Source organism: Bombus vancouverensis, chromosome 7 (assembly GCF_051014615.1).
Source record: "Bombus vancouverensis nearcticus chromosome 7, iyBomVanc1_principal, whole genome shotgun sequence".
In the NCBI taxonomy this organism is placed as follows: domain Eukaryota; kingdom Metazoa; phylum Arthropoda; class Insecta; order Hymenoptera; family Apidae; genus Bombus; species Bombus vancouverensis.
In genome coordinates, this window is record NC_134917.1 from 16508072 (window position 1) to 16523192 (window position 15121).

A 15121-nucleotide genomic window follows, 5' to 3' on the forward strand; every position below is an offset into this window, starting at 1 on the left:
TCCTATCGCACGTAAAATTTAATAAAAACGATCAATCACCAACCGCTGTTCGACCAATATTAACCAATTAAGATCGAATATCGCGTTAACGCAACGCTTCGTTCGCAATTCTCTTTCAAATTCCATTCTTTAACATTGTAACCGCAAAAAGGAAATCCACGCGTTCGCTTAATATTCGTTTTTCTCGCCTGTATGGTAATTCTATGAAGTAAAATAATATACAATAATACGTATATAATTGATGACGAAATCGTGATATAACATATAGTATATAATTAAATGATCGTATAGAAGAACGAAACTAATCGATTCCCATTCGACTGTTTGTTTTCCAGATGGAAAATTCCCATACATCATGAAACTGTGCTTCTCGTCGTCGCGCACCATACCAACGAGTTTCCCGCCGAGCAGCGGCAGCACGTCGAGCAATTCCGCCGGTAATGGCCACGTCAAAATGCAGCAGGACTCGGAATAGAACGGCGAGGTCCAGGGCCAGCAGCGTCAACGTCAGCGCCAGCGTCCCTCTCTCGCCCTGCACCCGTTGTGTGCCCCGACGGGCACGGCCCTGCACCCAGCCGCAGCGATTACACTATCCCCGGTTTTACCGCCGCCCGTGCCGCCTCCCTTGCCGCCCACCTGCGTCCTGATCGCCACCCCGACTCTGTATCCTACCGTGCCACCGCCGCCACCGCCTCCGTTACCTACGTTCTGGCCGTACGGATGAAAGGAGCAGCGGGCCTACTCGCCGGACGAGGTAGCAATACAAGACAACAACCACGATAACGAAACCTCGTTCACCTATAAATTCTTCTCCTGCGCTGCTGCTACTACAATTCTTCTTCTCCTACTCGTCGCGTGGTGACCACCTGGCAAAGATCAGACGCTGGTCACTGGAAGAATCGGTTCCGTTCGAGGGTCAGCGAGACGGAACTCGGCCTCGAGAATCGAGGAGAACAAACTAAGATAATCTGGCTCGAAAAGGTTTCTCACTGAAAAAGATGATCGCGGCGTCGGCGGGATCATCGTCGTCGACAGGGTGGAGCGTGGCACGAGTGGGCTGCACGAAAGTCATCGAGGATCGTCCGCATAACTGGATAAATGGAAATGTCGAGAAAGGCGAAACATCGAGAGGCAGCGATGTTCATCTTTCTTTTGCCTGTTGCTTTCTGCCCCTCTCGATCAATTTACACACTATGCTCTGTATGATCTTTACACCTTCTTCTTTGTTCGTTTTCTCTATAGTCTCCTTCTGTTTCTTTCCTCTACGCAGTTTATTTCGATTCGACTCTATTCTTCTTTCGTTTCTTCTTTCCTCCTTGCGTTGCTTTGGCGAGGTCCGGGTATACGTGCTTAGTCCGTAGCGCGGAGATCCCGAACGGTGTTTGGACACCGATTCTCCACGGTGTGCTACTAGTGTGTGTGTGTGTGTGTGTGTGTCAGTATTAACTCGAGACGAATCCTCTCGTCGTTGAAATTCATTGATAAAGTAAATGAAGCAAGGAATACGATTTTCTTTTTTGAGAGAAAGGAAACAATTGGAAAAATACGGCAGAGGATTCGATTCGTCGCTTTCGCGGTAGCTTCTTTCCTTCTGTTAGACGCTAGGATCGCGAAGGATTGACTTGTATATATAGAGAGAATGGACAGGACCCTGCGTCTAATAGGAGTATGCCATGGTGGCCACGGATTACACATATCATGGGCTGGGGAAGCAAGACCAATAGGTTTCGTGGGCAACTGTCGAGAAATTGTCTTGTACTCGCGTTCCTTATCGTTGTTTGAAGAGATATTCGAAGCAAAAAAAGAAGAAATGATTTGAAAAAATTGACAAATAAGAAGCGAGAAATCGACAGTTTCTCGCGAAACAGACAGACCATTAACACAACAGTCGCTTCTACGTTGATCCAGCGTGTATGACGTTGCACGTTATTCGTTTCGCGTTATTCGTTTTCGTAGCGCGTGTGCCGTTCTGAAAAAAGGAAACGGAATTTGCGGCGCATGTACGAGCTACTACAATATATCAGTTTTACGTGCAGATTTTAACCAGAAAAAGTAAGAAAAAGAAAAATGAAACGAAAGAAGCAAGCGTAACGAAAAAGACACCTCCACGATCTCGAAGCCGAGTGCACCGTGTTCCTCGTTGACCATTTCTCATGGGATCCAATAAATCGGAGGTTCCTCATTGACCATTAGAAACTACACACAGGATACTGTTAATCTGAGAGTGTTCAGAGGATCTGGATCAATCGTTCCATACGAGTAGGTCCGCCTAGGGGAAAGAAAAAAGCTGACACTACTCCGTCACGACGAACGAGACAAACAAACAGATATAAATAATAATAAAACAGTTGCATTCGACTCGCGAGAATCTTTTGCTATACAGCAAAGGACGAGAGAAAGAAAAAGAAAAAAAAGTTAAGCAACTAAATAACTGGATAAGAAACGGGAAAGTCTCGCTATTCTCCGATTACTGATAGCTCTGTCTGTCGTTGTTTTATATACTCTGTACGTGTATATATCTATATTATATACTGATATCCATACATGCGCTTCGAACGAATATCTATTTATGTTTTCACATTGTTCAGATTTTATTTACAACGCTTGGAATTGTGCTCGAATAGAGAGAGAGAGAGAGAGGAAAAAGAGGAAGAAAGAAGAGAAAAAAACGAAGTTCGGTGAAAAAGCGTTTGCTTTTCGCGCGCAGAATCTCGGATTCTTCGGTTTCGCGATATCCGGTTGCATGTATTGCCGGAGATCGGTCGGAAAATAGGGTGGAAAAAATGAAAAGAAAAAAGAACATGGAAAAATGGATGCTCGCGGTTCGTCTCGAATGCGGGTCGCTTTTTCTTTTCGTGTCGCACGAGGAAGCTTCTCGCGAGTCTCGGTTTTTGGAGGAGGGAAACGATTAAAGGAAAAATGGAAGAAAAAGATGGAGGGAGGGGGGAAAGGATGGAAAGAGAGACGTTCGTGTTTATCGATCGGAAGAATGGAAAATCGTTGATGTCTCCTGCTTCCTCGACGATACGCGAGATAAGGATGAAATTGCGGAGGAGAAAAGAACGAGAAACCGAAAGTCCGCCCGAGCTGTAGTGTTCAGGTTGCGACGTCGACTCGATACCAGTACACTGCTATAGAAAGAGGGAAACGTTAAAAGAAAGCAGAAAAAAATACAGAGCTAGGAAGAGAAAGAGAGGAAAGCCAAACGACCGAAGGTTATATTCTCTTCAAACGCTCGTACACTATTGATCAGATCGCGGACTGTGAATTGAATTTTATATGAATACAATGAAGTCGACGACACACAATATATATTAGTGGTCCCACGGCAATATTTTGTCGGGCCGGGGGGCGTTTTTATAAGAAAGGTTTTAGATCTCCGATTTAAGAAATAAAACAAAAAAAAGTGCATAAAAAAAATGCGAAAAAAAGCGTAAGGTTAAAGCAAAATAATAATAATAATAATAATACAAGTACATATAAAGGTAATAAGTTGTGTTTTTTCGAAGTGAACCAAATGATTACTCTAAATAAATGTAAAAAAAGAAAAGAACAAAAAACAAAAAATGATGATAGAGACTTGACTCGGCCATACGTAACGTAAGATAATAAGAAATAAAACAAAATACAAACAAACAAGTTTGGGGAAGAAAAAGGGCTAAACGTGTTGGTTTACCCCTCTTTTTAAAAGGATGCGTGGGAGAGAGCGAGAGAGAGAGGGAGAGAGAGAGAGAGAGAGAGAGAGAAAAAGAAGATAGCCGCCATTTTTGTCCATTGATCGCGAGAGAGAGACCTAACTTACGCAAACAAAAAAAAAAATAAAAAAAAAAAGAAAATATATAATAACGAGAATTATAAACTTAAATAAGTGAATTAAGGAAAAAAAAGGTGTTTATATTCGAGGCAATATTTGCTACAATACAATTAGAGGATAAGTTGTACGTCGTTTTAAGAGGCTCAGTACACAAAAGCGAGGATCGAGACTATTGAGTGTCGAGATAAACGAGGAGAAGAACGCAAGGCAAAGATTACAATAAAGTAAATTTAGAAAGATTATGAAGAAGGTTAAACGAGAGTTTCTCATTTGAAAAAATGGAAAAGATTGCTTATCAATCGTAGAGTGATACGTATAGGTGTATATCGACGCAAGAAAGAGAGAGAGAGAGAGAGAGTGTATGTGTGAATGAGGGAGAGAAAGAGAGAGAGAAAAAGATAAAAAGAGAATGACAAAGGTACTAAGCTAAAAAATTAAGAAAAACGAGATGAGAAAACAAAGAACAATTTAAGCAAACAAACAAAAAAGATGCACTATAATTAAAAATGATGTGCTCGATAATCGTTGCGTTGACGACAGTGATCGTTCGTTTATTGTTTCTCGATACCTGTTCACGATAAATGTTGTACTCTGTTTCACGATTTACAGACATTATATTTCTTTCTCTTCCGTCTTGTTTTTAAGTGACAACGCGTCGAAGGACGCGTAAAACTGTTTTTACATCACATTCTAGTACTTTTTATTATGAATTATAGTAAAATCGTCATTGTTATTGCTGCTATTATTATTATTACGAATAACAATAACAGCAGGAATAACAATAACGATTTTACTATAATTCTCTCTCTCTCCTCTTCGTCTCTCTTTCTATTGTGTAATTATATATACATATAGGATTACAAAGAAATTAGGTTTTATGGTAGAGAGTAAACAGTTGTATCGCTATTTTATCCGACGATGAAAAATATTTGGGAATTTTTGTTTTAAAATAGTGAGCAGGACCTAACGCGTAAGGTAAAGAGGAGAAAGGAAAAAAGAAATAGTTTTAAGATACTAGGACTTGTAATCATATCATAACATTTTGTAGATATATGTATATATATTATACACACAACATACGCAAACACACGCATATATATATAATACATATATACATATTAAATGTGATTTGCGGAGTGTGGCATATTTAAATCAAGAGTGTATCGTTTCATAAATTCGTGTGCCGATATGTAACAAACTGTTAGAAAAATTTGTGTCGTTAGATCCAACGTAAGATCCGATTTTATTTTCTGTTCGTTCGACAAGAAAAACTGAAGAGTAATTCTTCAAGTATGAATCTATATGCAAGAACATTCGACTTTCTTATATCTCTCTCTTAATTTTTCTACCTCCTCCTTTCTTCACATTTTTTTAAGCATCAATTAAAATTTGTTGGTCTTCTCAAACTTTGCTCGCGCGATATATCGTCCTCTTACGATATAGAAAGTTATTAAAAGCTTTCAAATGAACCGAGTTGCATGAGAAACACTTTGAGAAGAAACAAATAAAATAAAGCGAAACATAAAGTAACGGATGCACCTTCGTTTTTAAGGAATTGCGTGTTAGACACGTCGTCTCGTTTCGACGAAAAAGAATAATAGCTCGGCCAAACGATACCCTCCTGATGCGAATTCCACTCCGGTGTGATGTACTCTAGGTACACAGTTTTGCGAGAGTGAAAACCCATTAAGACAGATGAAAAAATGGTTGAATCTAAGGAGCAAAAAAAAAAATCAGTACATAAGTAAAATATAAAAAAGCGTATTGTATTTGAGAGGTCAAGCACGCATGCCAGACTGTCGCTTATTTTCTGACACTTTACCTGTACATGATGAGCGTGTGTGGTAAAGTAAATTTTACGCTAGTATACATGTTTAACAACGAACACTTGATAAAAAAAAGGGAAAAAAACGAAAAAAAAACAATGAAAGAAACCACACATTTTCTCCGTGCTGTGTATTTCTATGTGCAACACTGGACAAAAGCAAAGAACTAAGCAAGCAACAATCTTTCAGAGTAATATTCCCTCGCGATGTCTCCCTATATATTTTTTTTTCTTTTCGTTTTCTGTTCTTCTCTTCATACGTTTCGCGACGAACGGAAGGTTCACTCTGCTATCAACTACTACTACTACTACTACTACTATTACTACTACTACTACTACCACTACTACTACTATTATTATTATCATTAGCACTTTACATTTAGCTCTTCCCACCGTCGTGCGTTATATTCTTCATCGATTAGACCGAATGGCTCCTAAATTGTACCTCGTAGGAACGCGTGTGCACCTAATTCTAGACACGACGACGATCCTCCGGTTATACGATGGTGAGCCGGGCATCCGTGTAAAAAACTTTGATACAGAATGGCCGTGTATAGCAGCGTGTATCGGAGCGTGCGTGCTTTAGAAAGCGGATACACGTAAATCCTCCGTAAAACCGTAAACAAAGCTAAAAAATCGCGATTACTATCTCGTTCGAAGCGTGTTAGGAGGCGAAACAACAGTTTGTAAAGCGGTAGTTGCTTGTCTGTTCGAAGACATTGCGCCTAGATCGATCGACGGCGGAAGGGTTAAATTTAAAGACACACACAGAGTTTTGAACGATCGCTGTGCTGTTCCATCGGAGGACGACGAGCTTCCACGAGCGAAGGATCTTTCCCAGTCCTTCGTTCTTTTCTTTGATCTTTCTCTTCGGAGGCTCGACGAAAAATATAAAAGACGCGCCGCGGTCGCGTTCCGGACGACGAGGCAATTGCGCAGAACGCGCCGTGAAACGTTAGCGATCGTATTCTTTCGGCTCGGCTTGTACATAGCTTCTTAATAACTTCGCTCTGTCTGTGAACGCTCGCTCGTGTGACAAAAATGAAACAGAAAAAGAAAAACCACGTAGCACGCAGCAATTTGCCGTTAAACGATGTCGTCTCGTTTCTTCGAATGAGTGAACACGGAAATGACAAAAGTGTACAAAAATGGTGAGAAAGCGCGCATCGTCCGGAATTCAGATCGTGTGTGTATATTATAAATATAAGAGAAATATATATATATACATATATATATATATATATATATATACCTGTGTGTGTGCGTGCGTACATGTGTGTGCTCGTCCTCCGACGATGAATATTCCCGTTGGAACAGAGAGAGATTCTTCTGTATGTACAAAAAATCAAATTGTAATTGTAGCGTGTAGAGAGTCTGTAACGATACAGTATTTCAGATAGCGTCTAAATAGCACTGTGTAAAACATACACACAAATACACACATACACACACACCGACGATAAGAGATAAAGCAAAATTAAAATATACACTCGAAAGTTTAAAAGGAAAAAAAGGAAGAAAAAAAAATTGAAAAAAGGAACAATATGAAATTTACGAGGTTGTAAAGCGAGAGAGAGAGAGAGAGAGAGAGAGGGAGAGAGTGAGAGTAAAGTCATCTGTGTCGATGATTAATTATCGACAGAGGGAGAGAGAGAGAGAGAAAGAAAGAGAGAGAGAGAGAGAGAGAATGTGTGAGTGAGAAAAAATAAGAGATGAAAGAAGGATAGAAAGAAAAAGATAAACACGTTCGGTTTTGAGTCTTAAAACACGAAAATACATATCCCATCTGTATGTATATATTTGCAGCTCGCATGAGAATTTCAATTATATATCGACGATTGAGTATGTAATTATGATTGATTAGTATTATCGCGATGACGACGACGACGACGATGATGATTACGATGATGATGGTGATGACGACGATGATTATTACTATTATTATTATTATTATTATTATTATTATTATAATTAATTAATTATTATTTATAGTTCCAATTTTGTGAAAATTGGAACGAATTAAGTAATGTTACGACGATCGATATTGCGTTTAAAAGCGTTAGGTTTAATGTTTGTAGTTAGGTAATGTTAGGTAGATTGGAGAGTAGGTACATATCGTTAATATTGTTATTGATTAATAGTATTGCGAAAAAAGGTATTACTGCCGGGTGCGCTTTGATTTCTTTTGTTCGCAAGAAGGCTCGTTGCTCTCGTTCGTTGCGATATCCGAGCGACGCGGCGACGCGAGATCCTTTCGACCATTTTACTGTTTTCAAATATTAACGTTGCATCGCTGATCGAAAACGAAAGCGAAGGGGGGAAAAAGAAAAATGACACTCGTACGCATTTGCGATCACGACAGAAATGAAAAGGAATAAAGGAATAAAAGAACAAGAGAAAGAACAAGTACCTGTGCTAACGTCGATATCTCGAATAAGTCTCGAAGCGGTCGCTCCGATCTCGCGACTTACCACGTTTCAAGTAATTATATTTTTATGCAATTAATCGGATGCATTGATGCCTGCAAGTACTCGAAGCGTGCCTGAGAAGAATTCCAATAGCAAGAAAAGAACACGAGTATGATGTTCCCTAAACGTTTCCCTGTCTGTTTCTTTTTTTTTTATTTCTTACGATATCCAGTGTTTGTTTAAGCCGCTGTAAACAACGTTTGAAACATCGTTGCCCGAGGTTTCTTTCCGGATATACTCGGTGGAAGCAGCTTCGAGTGCCATAAAGCATCAAGCAATCGCGCGTTCTTTCTCGCTGCAACACCGGAAACCGCCCTGGGCCAAACAAAATAAACCAAAGCGCAGTAACCTTTTTAGCGATCCCTCCTTCCCCTCTAAGTATTACCAAGTAACATATACCTGCCCCACATATCAGAATCTTACGTATCCCAAAAGCACTACCATACGCCATATCAATGTTTCGAAACGTTTAATTCTAGAAACGTGTCCTTTTCAACAATGATACGCGTTTCTTTCCCCCTCCCCCCCCCTTGTCCCTTTTTGTCTCTATTTCGGCGTCTCGTTTATACACGCTGTGAAAATTTTAGGCTATACATACCAAATTTATCCCTTTTCTCCCTTTGAAAAAAAGATCAAAGGAAACAAAATCATTCCCTCCCCTCTCCTATCCCTCTTCATCGTTCCTTTTCATTTCCTCCTCCCAAACTAAAGAAAAAAAAAAAGAACATAATCCACCTCGTTATTGTACATCTGAGCCAAGAAGGGTCTCTATGCTCTGTCTTCCCATCGCTGCGTCAAAAGACAAACTAGATTGTAATAAGAATTTGTTGACACTGTATACATTATTATACATTGATTGTACACGCATCAGCAACATCACACACTCGAAATACTCGACATCGGTACACGTATTATACATTCACCAAACACTCACCATCGCACGTCATTGAACATACACCAAGACCAACACGACAACCAGGCACTGCGTCAAGATAGCCGAAGATGGATAGGTAATGCTATTCTTCGTTGAACGAGGTTTCGTTTCGCCACACCGAGACATTGGATCGTCGCGATTTCGGGATCGATACGGAGGGGAAAGGTGGCGCCATGCTCTTCGAGGTTGACGATCTTCGAGTACGGAGATCAGAATATTTTAAGTTTAGTTACGTTGATTAATTTAATCGATTAATTATACATTTTTCAACTTTCCAGGGGAAATTTTAGCGTCAACGTGTTTGAATTTTAAGTGACTTGGAAACGTGATTTCTAAATCTAGCGTAAAGTTGAAATTTTAATGTTGTTGAAAACTTATAGCGATCAACCTTGTTTTATATGTATAATTTACAGCTTTTATGTAATGTTAAAACAAATCGCGAAGCGAGAAAATGTCGAAAAATCGCAACTGCAGCGATCTACAGTGGTTGCAAAACGACCTTGTTTTATAAGTCTCGATACTCGGGATACGAGCATTAACCATCCATAATTAGTCTGTGATGTCGCAGCGCACGTTCATTCGAGACATTAGAAAATTAAGAAAGAAAAACATCAGATACGACACGTAGAAGCGATCGTAGATATTCAAACACACATCGAACGAAGAGGTGACACATTCACACAACGGCGAACAGACAGGAGACACAGACAGACAGACACACTCCAATATATGATTACTCTTTAAACGAAAACAAAAGGATAAAAAAAAAATAATAATAATAATTAATGATGTAATGTGTATATTAATACTTGTATGTCGTACGCTCTAATGTTGTTTGAAGAGTTATTTGCGAGTCAATTATCTGTGCCTAGCAGCCCTGTGCACCCTATCAAATGTACCACCGTTCAGATGAAAAATTAAAAATAATAATGGGAAAAAAGTAAAGAAAGATGCTGATTGAACCAAAAAAATAAAATAATAACGATAATAAACAAACAAGCATTAAACGAAAACAACAAACAATTAAAGAAAAATACGAAATGAACGAAAGCTATAACACTCACATACACACGCACACGCGCGTACACACACACACACACACACACCCAAGCACGCAAAGGAAACAGCATATATATTACTATAGATATACATAGTTTCGAGCAGGAAATAATTCATTCGATATACACGCACGTGTGTTTCTCGCGACGACAACAGTAACAAAGATAAAGATATACAGCAACAATAATCACAACATATTAAACAAGAAAGCCAATGAAACAGTGAAACAGAAAGAAACAACAACAACAACAACAAAAGATACATACGGAAATGAAGGAATATTCAAAAAAAAAACAAAAAAAACAAAACTTGCACCCTGTATACATAGTTCGCACAATGATCTGTTCCTATTTTGGAATCAGTTTTTTCGGATTTGCCAAGAATGTATTATCTACAGATTCTATATGAAAGAAAAAAGAAATGAAAATATATATAGAAAAACTGATTATGAAATATAAATAATTGAAATCCCATTAGTTCTGGAATTGTTACCCTTTTCGACCGAATTTTCCGTCGTCGTGTGTGCCAGCCGCGTCGTTTCCCACACTCGTATACATATAGAAATAAACGAACAAAACGAAGAATAAATAGAATCGTAGAAAAGCAAAGCGGGAGAACCAACGGAAAATATAAAAAAGGAATTAATATAACAGCCACAGAGAGAGAGAGAGAGAGAGAGAGAGAGAGGGTGAGAATAAACAAAATCGTAAAAAAGAAACTAAACAATAAAAACATACATCGTTCGTGATTCGCTTTTCAAAGCTATATAGCAGCTTAATTGGAACACGAGGTATCCTCTTCGTTTCGTGCAATCCCGTAGTAATTCATCTCAATCATCCAGCTCGAAGTCCACTAGAACGGTTGTTACTAGTCGTAAACGAGGAAATCACGAGACCAAAAACTAAGGTATAAGAAATAAAAAGTAAGGTAAAATAAAAGTAGCACAGAGATAATTATTAGAATCGAAGAAAATATTTAAAAGGAGTTAGAAATGGGTAGAGACACGCGCGAGGATGTGACAGCTCGTTTCTAGTGGCACTTTTCGACCACATCGTAGCCGCGACACAGAGCTCCTGCTTCAGGGTAGCACTTTGTAAGACGTTCGTTAAAGCAAATAGTAGCGCATCATGATACGCGAAGCCCTCGAGGAACGACCAGACGATTTTTCCTTAGGTTCAAATGGCAAACACGGAAGAGAATATCGTGGCACGAACTACTGGCGGAATGAACCAGGCGACAAACGCGATTTTTAACGTTTTTCGATCCTGTTTCATCACCGCCTGTATTTAACAAAATATTTAAAAAAAAAACAAAATCGCGTTGAAACTTGGACAAAACGTACACTCGCCAACAAAAAGAATATACATGTATAAAGTAAAAGAAACTGAAACAAAAAAAAAGCAAGCGAAATAGTAAAACGAATAATAAGGAAGAACGAGATAAAAAAAATCATTTAAATACGTAGACCGTCACACACTGAACACAACAGCACACCACCCACGATCCACGCACATTCATGTTTATATACGATTATTATGTATGTGTATGTGTATAAAAAGATCACCGACAGTCTGACTCATTCATTCATTTCTTTATGCGAACATCTCGTCAACCAATCCACTGAATTCGACGCTCACACACCACGGTCCTAGAGGTATGTGGGACGCTTGTACACGTGTGTCTATAATTGAGAAACAGGCAAAAAAAGAAAAAAAGAAAAAAGAAAAGAAAAGAAAACAGAAAAAAATACACGCGAGAATTCGATGCCTGCTTCGAGCTCTCTGTTCACGAAGACCGCTTTTCACAATCCGCTGTCGAAATCACCCCCATTAACGTTTGTCTTCTGCTGTTCTTCTTGTCGGATGTAAGTTTGAAAGGATGCGTTTCGAACGAAACGCTTATTTAAGGAAATCATTCTAAATTATAGATACTCGTTGGTGAATTTCTCGCGTACGCTGTTCATTCTATTTCAATCGTACGCGAGAGATTCGTCGATCGGACGGTTTTAGGATGGTCGAACGATACGGGAGAGTAATCGACGAGGAAAACCGGGAATACGGACTGGTATATCGTTCGCGAGCGAGCGAAAAGAAGGCGGAGGAAACGTGGACAGAGACGTGAAAAGCAGCTGGAATGAATCGGTTGATGTTTGTAGAAGCGACAGGTTGCAAGGGACACGATAAAAAGGCAGTGAAACGAACGACGAGTTACAGGAAATACATGAAAGAAAAAGAGAAAAGAAATGAATATTTGGGAGAGAACAACATAGGTACGAAAGGAACATCGAGCACAGAGGAATAATAATTACACGTTGAGAGAAAGAGAGAGAGAGGAAGAATGTGAGAGTGGGAGAGAAAGGGAGAGAGAGAAAGAAGAATGAAAGGTATGTTGAAAAAAAAAAAAAAAAGAAAGAATAATGAAAAGAGCACACTCACTGAGCGCCGCTAGTAAAAGACATGGTAGGCTATTATTATCGCTAAATAGTCGCTAGCCGATAGTGATGTAGTTTACCCTTTAGAGTTATTTTAAGTTCTTAATTATAATATGATTACTATTAAATTTATTATCGTATCACATTACACACTGTAACACTTCTATTATATAATAACAAGAAATATTTACCTGTGCATATTGACATATTAATGGAGTCACATCATTAAACATATACTACTCAATATATTCAGCGTCAGCGACTCGATTCATTGACACCCACACCATATACCATGCATATTATATGCATATATGTGTATATATATACACATATATATATGTATATATACCTTTACTACTCAAAGATACAATAATTTTAATCCCTCCGAGATTTGCAAATGATACCGTGTGTCAACCATCGCCATCTCCGGTTCACGACCATGGTTTGTTAATTTCTGTTTTCGATCCTCGTTTATTGTAAGTTATTGTTTACTTTTTTATGGTTGACGAATGGAATCGATCGTTTCGAGAACGACCTGATTTTCCACCGAGATCTACTCGATAAACAATCTGTTTTGTCCCTACTGCTTTGTACTAGATTTATATTTAAAAAAACGAACAGGAATTAGTTGCGAATTGTTATTTGTTTAGAAACATAGTTACGCGAGTAATCGGTGAACTTTTGATTTTTATTTTGTTTTCAAAACGACCGATTCAATCGTGTTGTACTTCGCGGTTAGTAGATACGTTTTATCATTTCCGCGAGCAATTGTCGAAATAGATAATATTAAGTTTTAAATGTAAAAACTTTAAATAATATACTATGTATCCTAGTTGAAATTGAATTTGGAAGTTTAAATTAGCACGAAAATGTCGTTTCAAGCGAAATGTAAAACAACGAATTTATCGAGAAAATTTCGTTCCCATTCGTTCCTATTCGTCGATCGTCATATATTTTACGAGTAAATATTTTTTTTTTAATTTATCGTACGTTTGTTACAACCGAATATGCAATTGTTACTGTTTCGTTACGAGATTTCACCAAACGAATACTTTCCATCGTCAAGTATAAATATTTAACCTGTCATTTACGAATACAACTTTTAGTTCTATTTCATTCCCACGACTTTCCATATGAGACGGCAACAAGAGGAAACGTGAAAATCCTTCAAAGATATTCCTTACTAATCCGTAAAAGAGCCAAGAAAATAAATATTTCCGAATGAAACCCAAACAGATTAATTCTCGACGTTTTCGCTTGAGAATTTCAACACTGAATTACGCTATCTTTGTCACATAATCACCATCAGCTTGCAGACAAAGGAATACAATGCAACGCGCCTCACATAATTCCAACTGTTCTATTTTTCGTTGACAATTCCCCAAGGCGAGGGTATAAAGTGGTGCAAAGTCGTGGAAACAACATTGTGTTTCAATTTTCACGTAATATCATTGCGCAAACGCTACGATAAGATGACTCGTGCGATTCCCCAGTGGAAATACACGACAAATCCGAACACTTTATTGCTTAAAACGTTGCCACAAATTACATCGAATTTCCATACGATCGCGTGTGACTTCCCGTGTACGGTGTTGGTCGAAACAAATTACAAATTCATCAAATGCTTAAAGAAAAATGTTCTTTAATCCGATTATGCTTTCTTTCTTACGAATATTACTTTCGAAATCGCTTCCAGAAAACGTATTTCATTTGAAAATCGAGTTTAAAATTATCAAGAGGAAACGTAATCTAAAATTTAATCCTTTGTTTAACCATCGACTGACATTGTTATAAATGATCGTAAAAGTTTGAATTGAATTATCTGATTAGAATCATCCGAATGAAATTGGAACACCTGATTTCAATTCGTATCCTATATTTTACACGATAAATGACATTAATGATCTTTAGTAAAACATAGCGTATAAACTAGACTGAAGTGAACTTTAAAACCGAGTAATCTAGCGCAAACAGTTACAGATCATTCACGAGCCAACGACACCGATCCACAGTTTATCATAGACGGTCTTATTAAAAAATTATACCATACAAATATACGTATTGTTTGGTTAAAACCATCAAATTCTCCTAACACGATACACGATCACTTTATTTTTCCTTCTTTTTTCTTTTTTTTTTTTCTTGAACTGATTTCACACCAAGTCACGTCGATTCGACCATTCGACCATCTATCAACATGATAAACATTTGCACGTTAAGGGTGACAAACTGCGAGCGTATCTATCACGATGAAACGCGTAAAACGTTGTAAGAAACTAGACTGGGCCGGTTGAGTCCTTCGATAAAGCGAAAATAACGGGATCTTGATAAGGACTGCTTGAAATAGAGCTGCTTGTGCATGCAATCGATTCGCGCGAGCTTTTATTAGTAGTTTACTCGCTAGATCTTGGCCGCAAGCATGCGCACGTTTTCAACAGTCGGCCGTTACGTGTCTTGTTTTCTTCTGCCGCACGAAAATCAACCACCGAACATTCACCGATCTTCTCGTTTCCACGTTTTACATTGTCGCATGCAGTGATTACGCACGGTTATCCATTGGAAATTGTTTAATATTCGAAAGAACCAGTCC

At 38.5% G+C, this 15121-nt stretch overlaps 1 protein-coding gene across 2 annotated transcripts in view; it reads left to right on the forward strand.

Annotated features, from left to right (window-relative positions):
• sm (heterogeneous nuclear ribonucleoprotein L) overlaps positions 1–12779 on the forward strand; it is a 164733-nt gene extending 151954 nt beyond the window's left edge. For both annotated transcript variants that reach the window (XM_033332775.2, XM_033332783.2), the window contains exon 11: positions 336–12779. In XM_033332775.2, the coding sequence (XP_033188666.1) occupies positions 336–475 (140 nt within the window). In that variant the 3' untranslated portion in view covers positions 476–12779. The remainder of the gene's footprint in view (positions 1–335) is intronic.
• The last annotated feature ends 2342 nt before the right edge of the window (positions 12780–15121 follow it).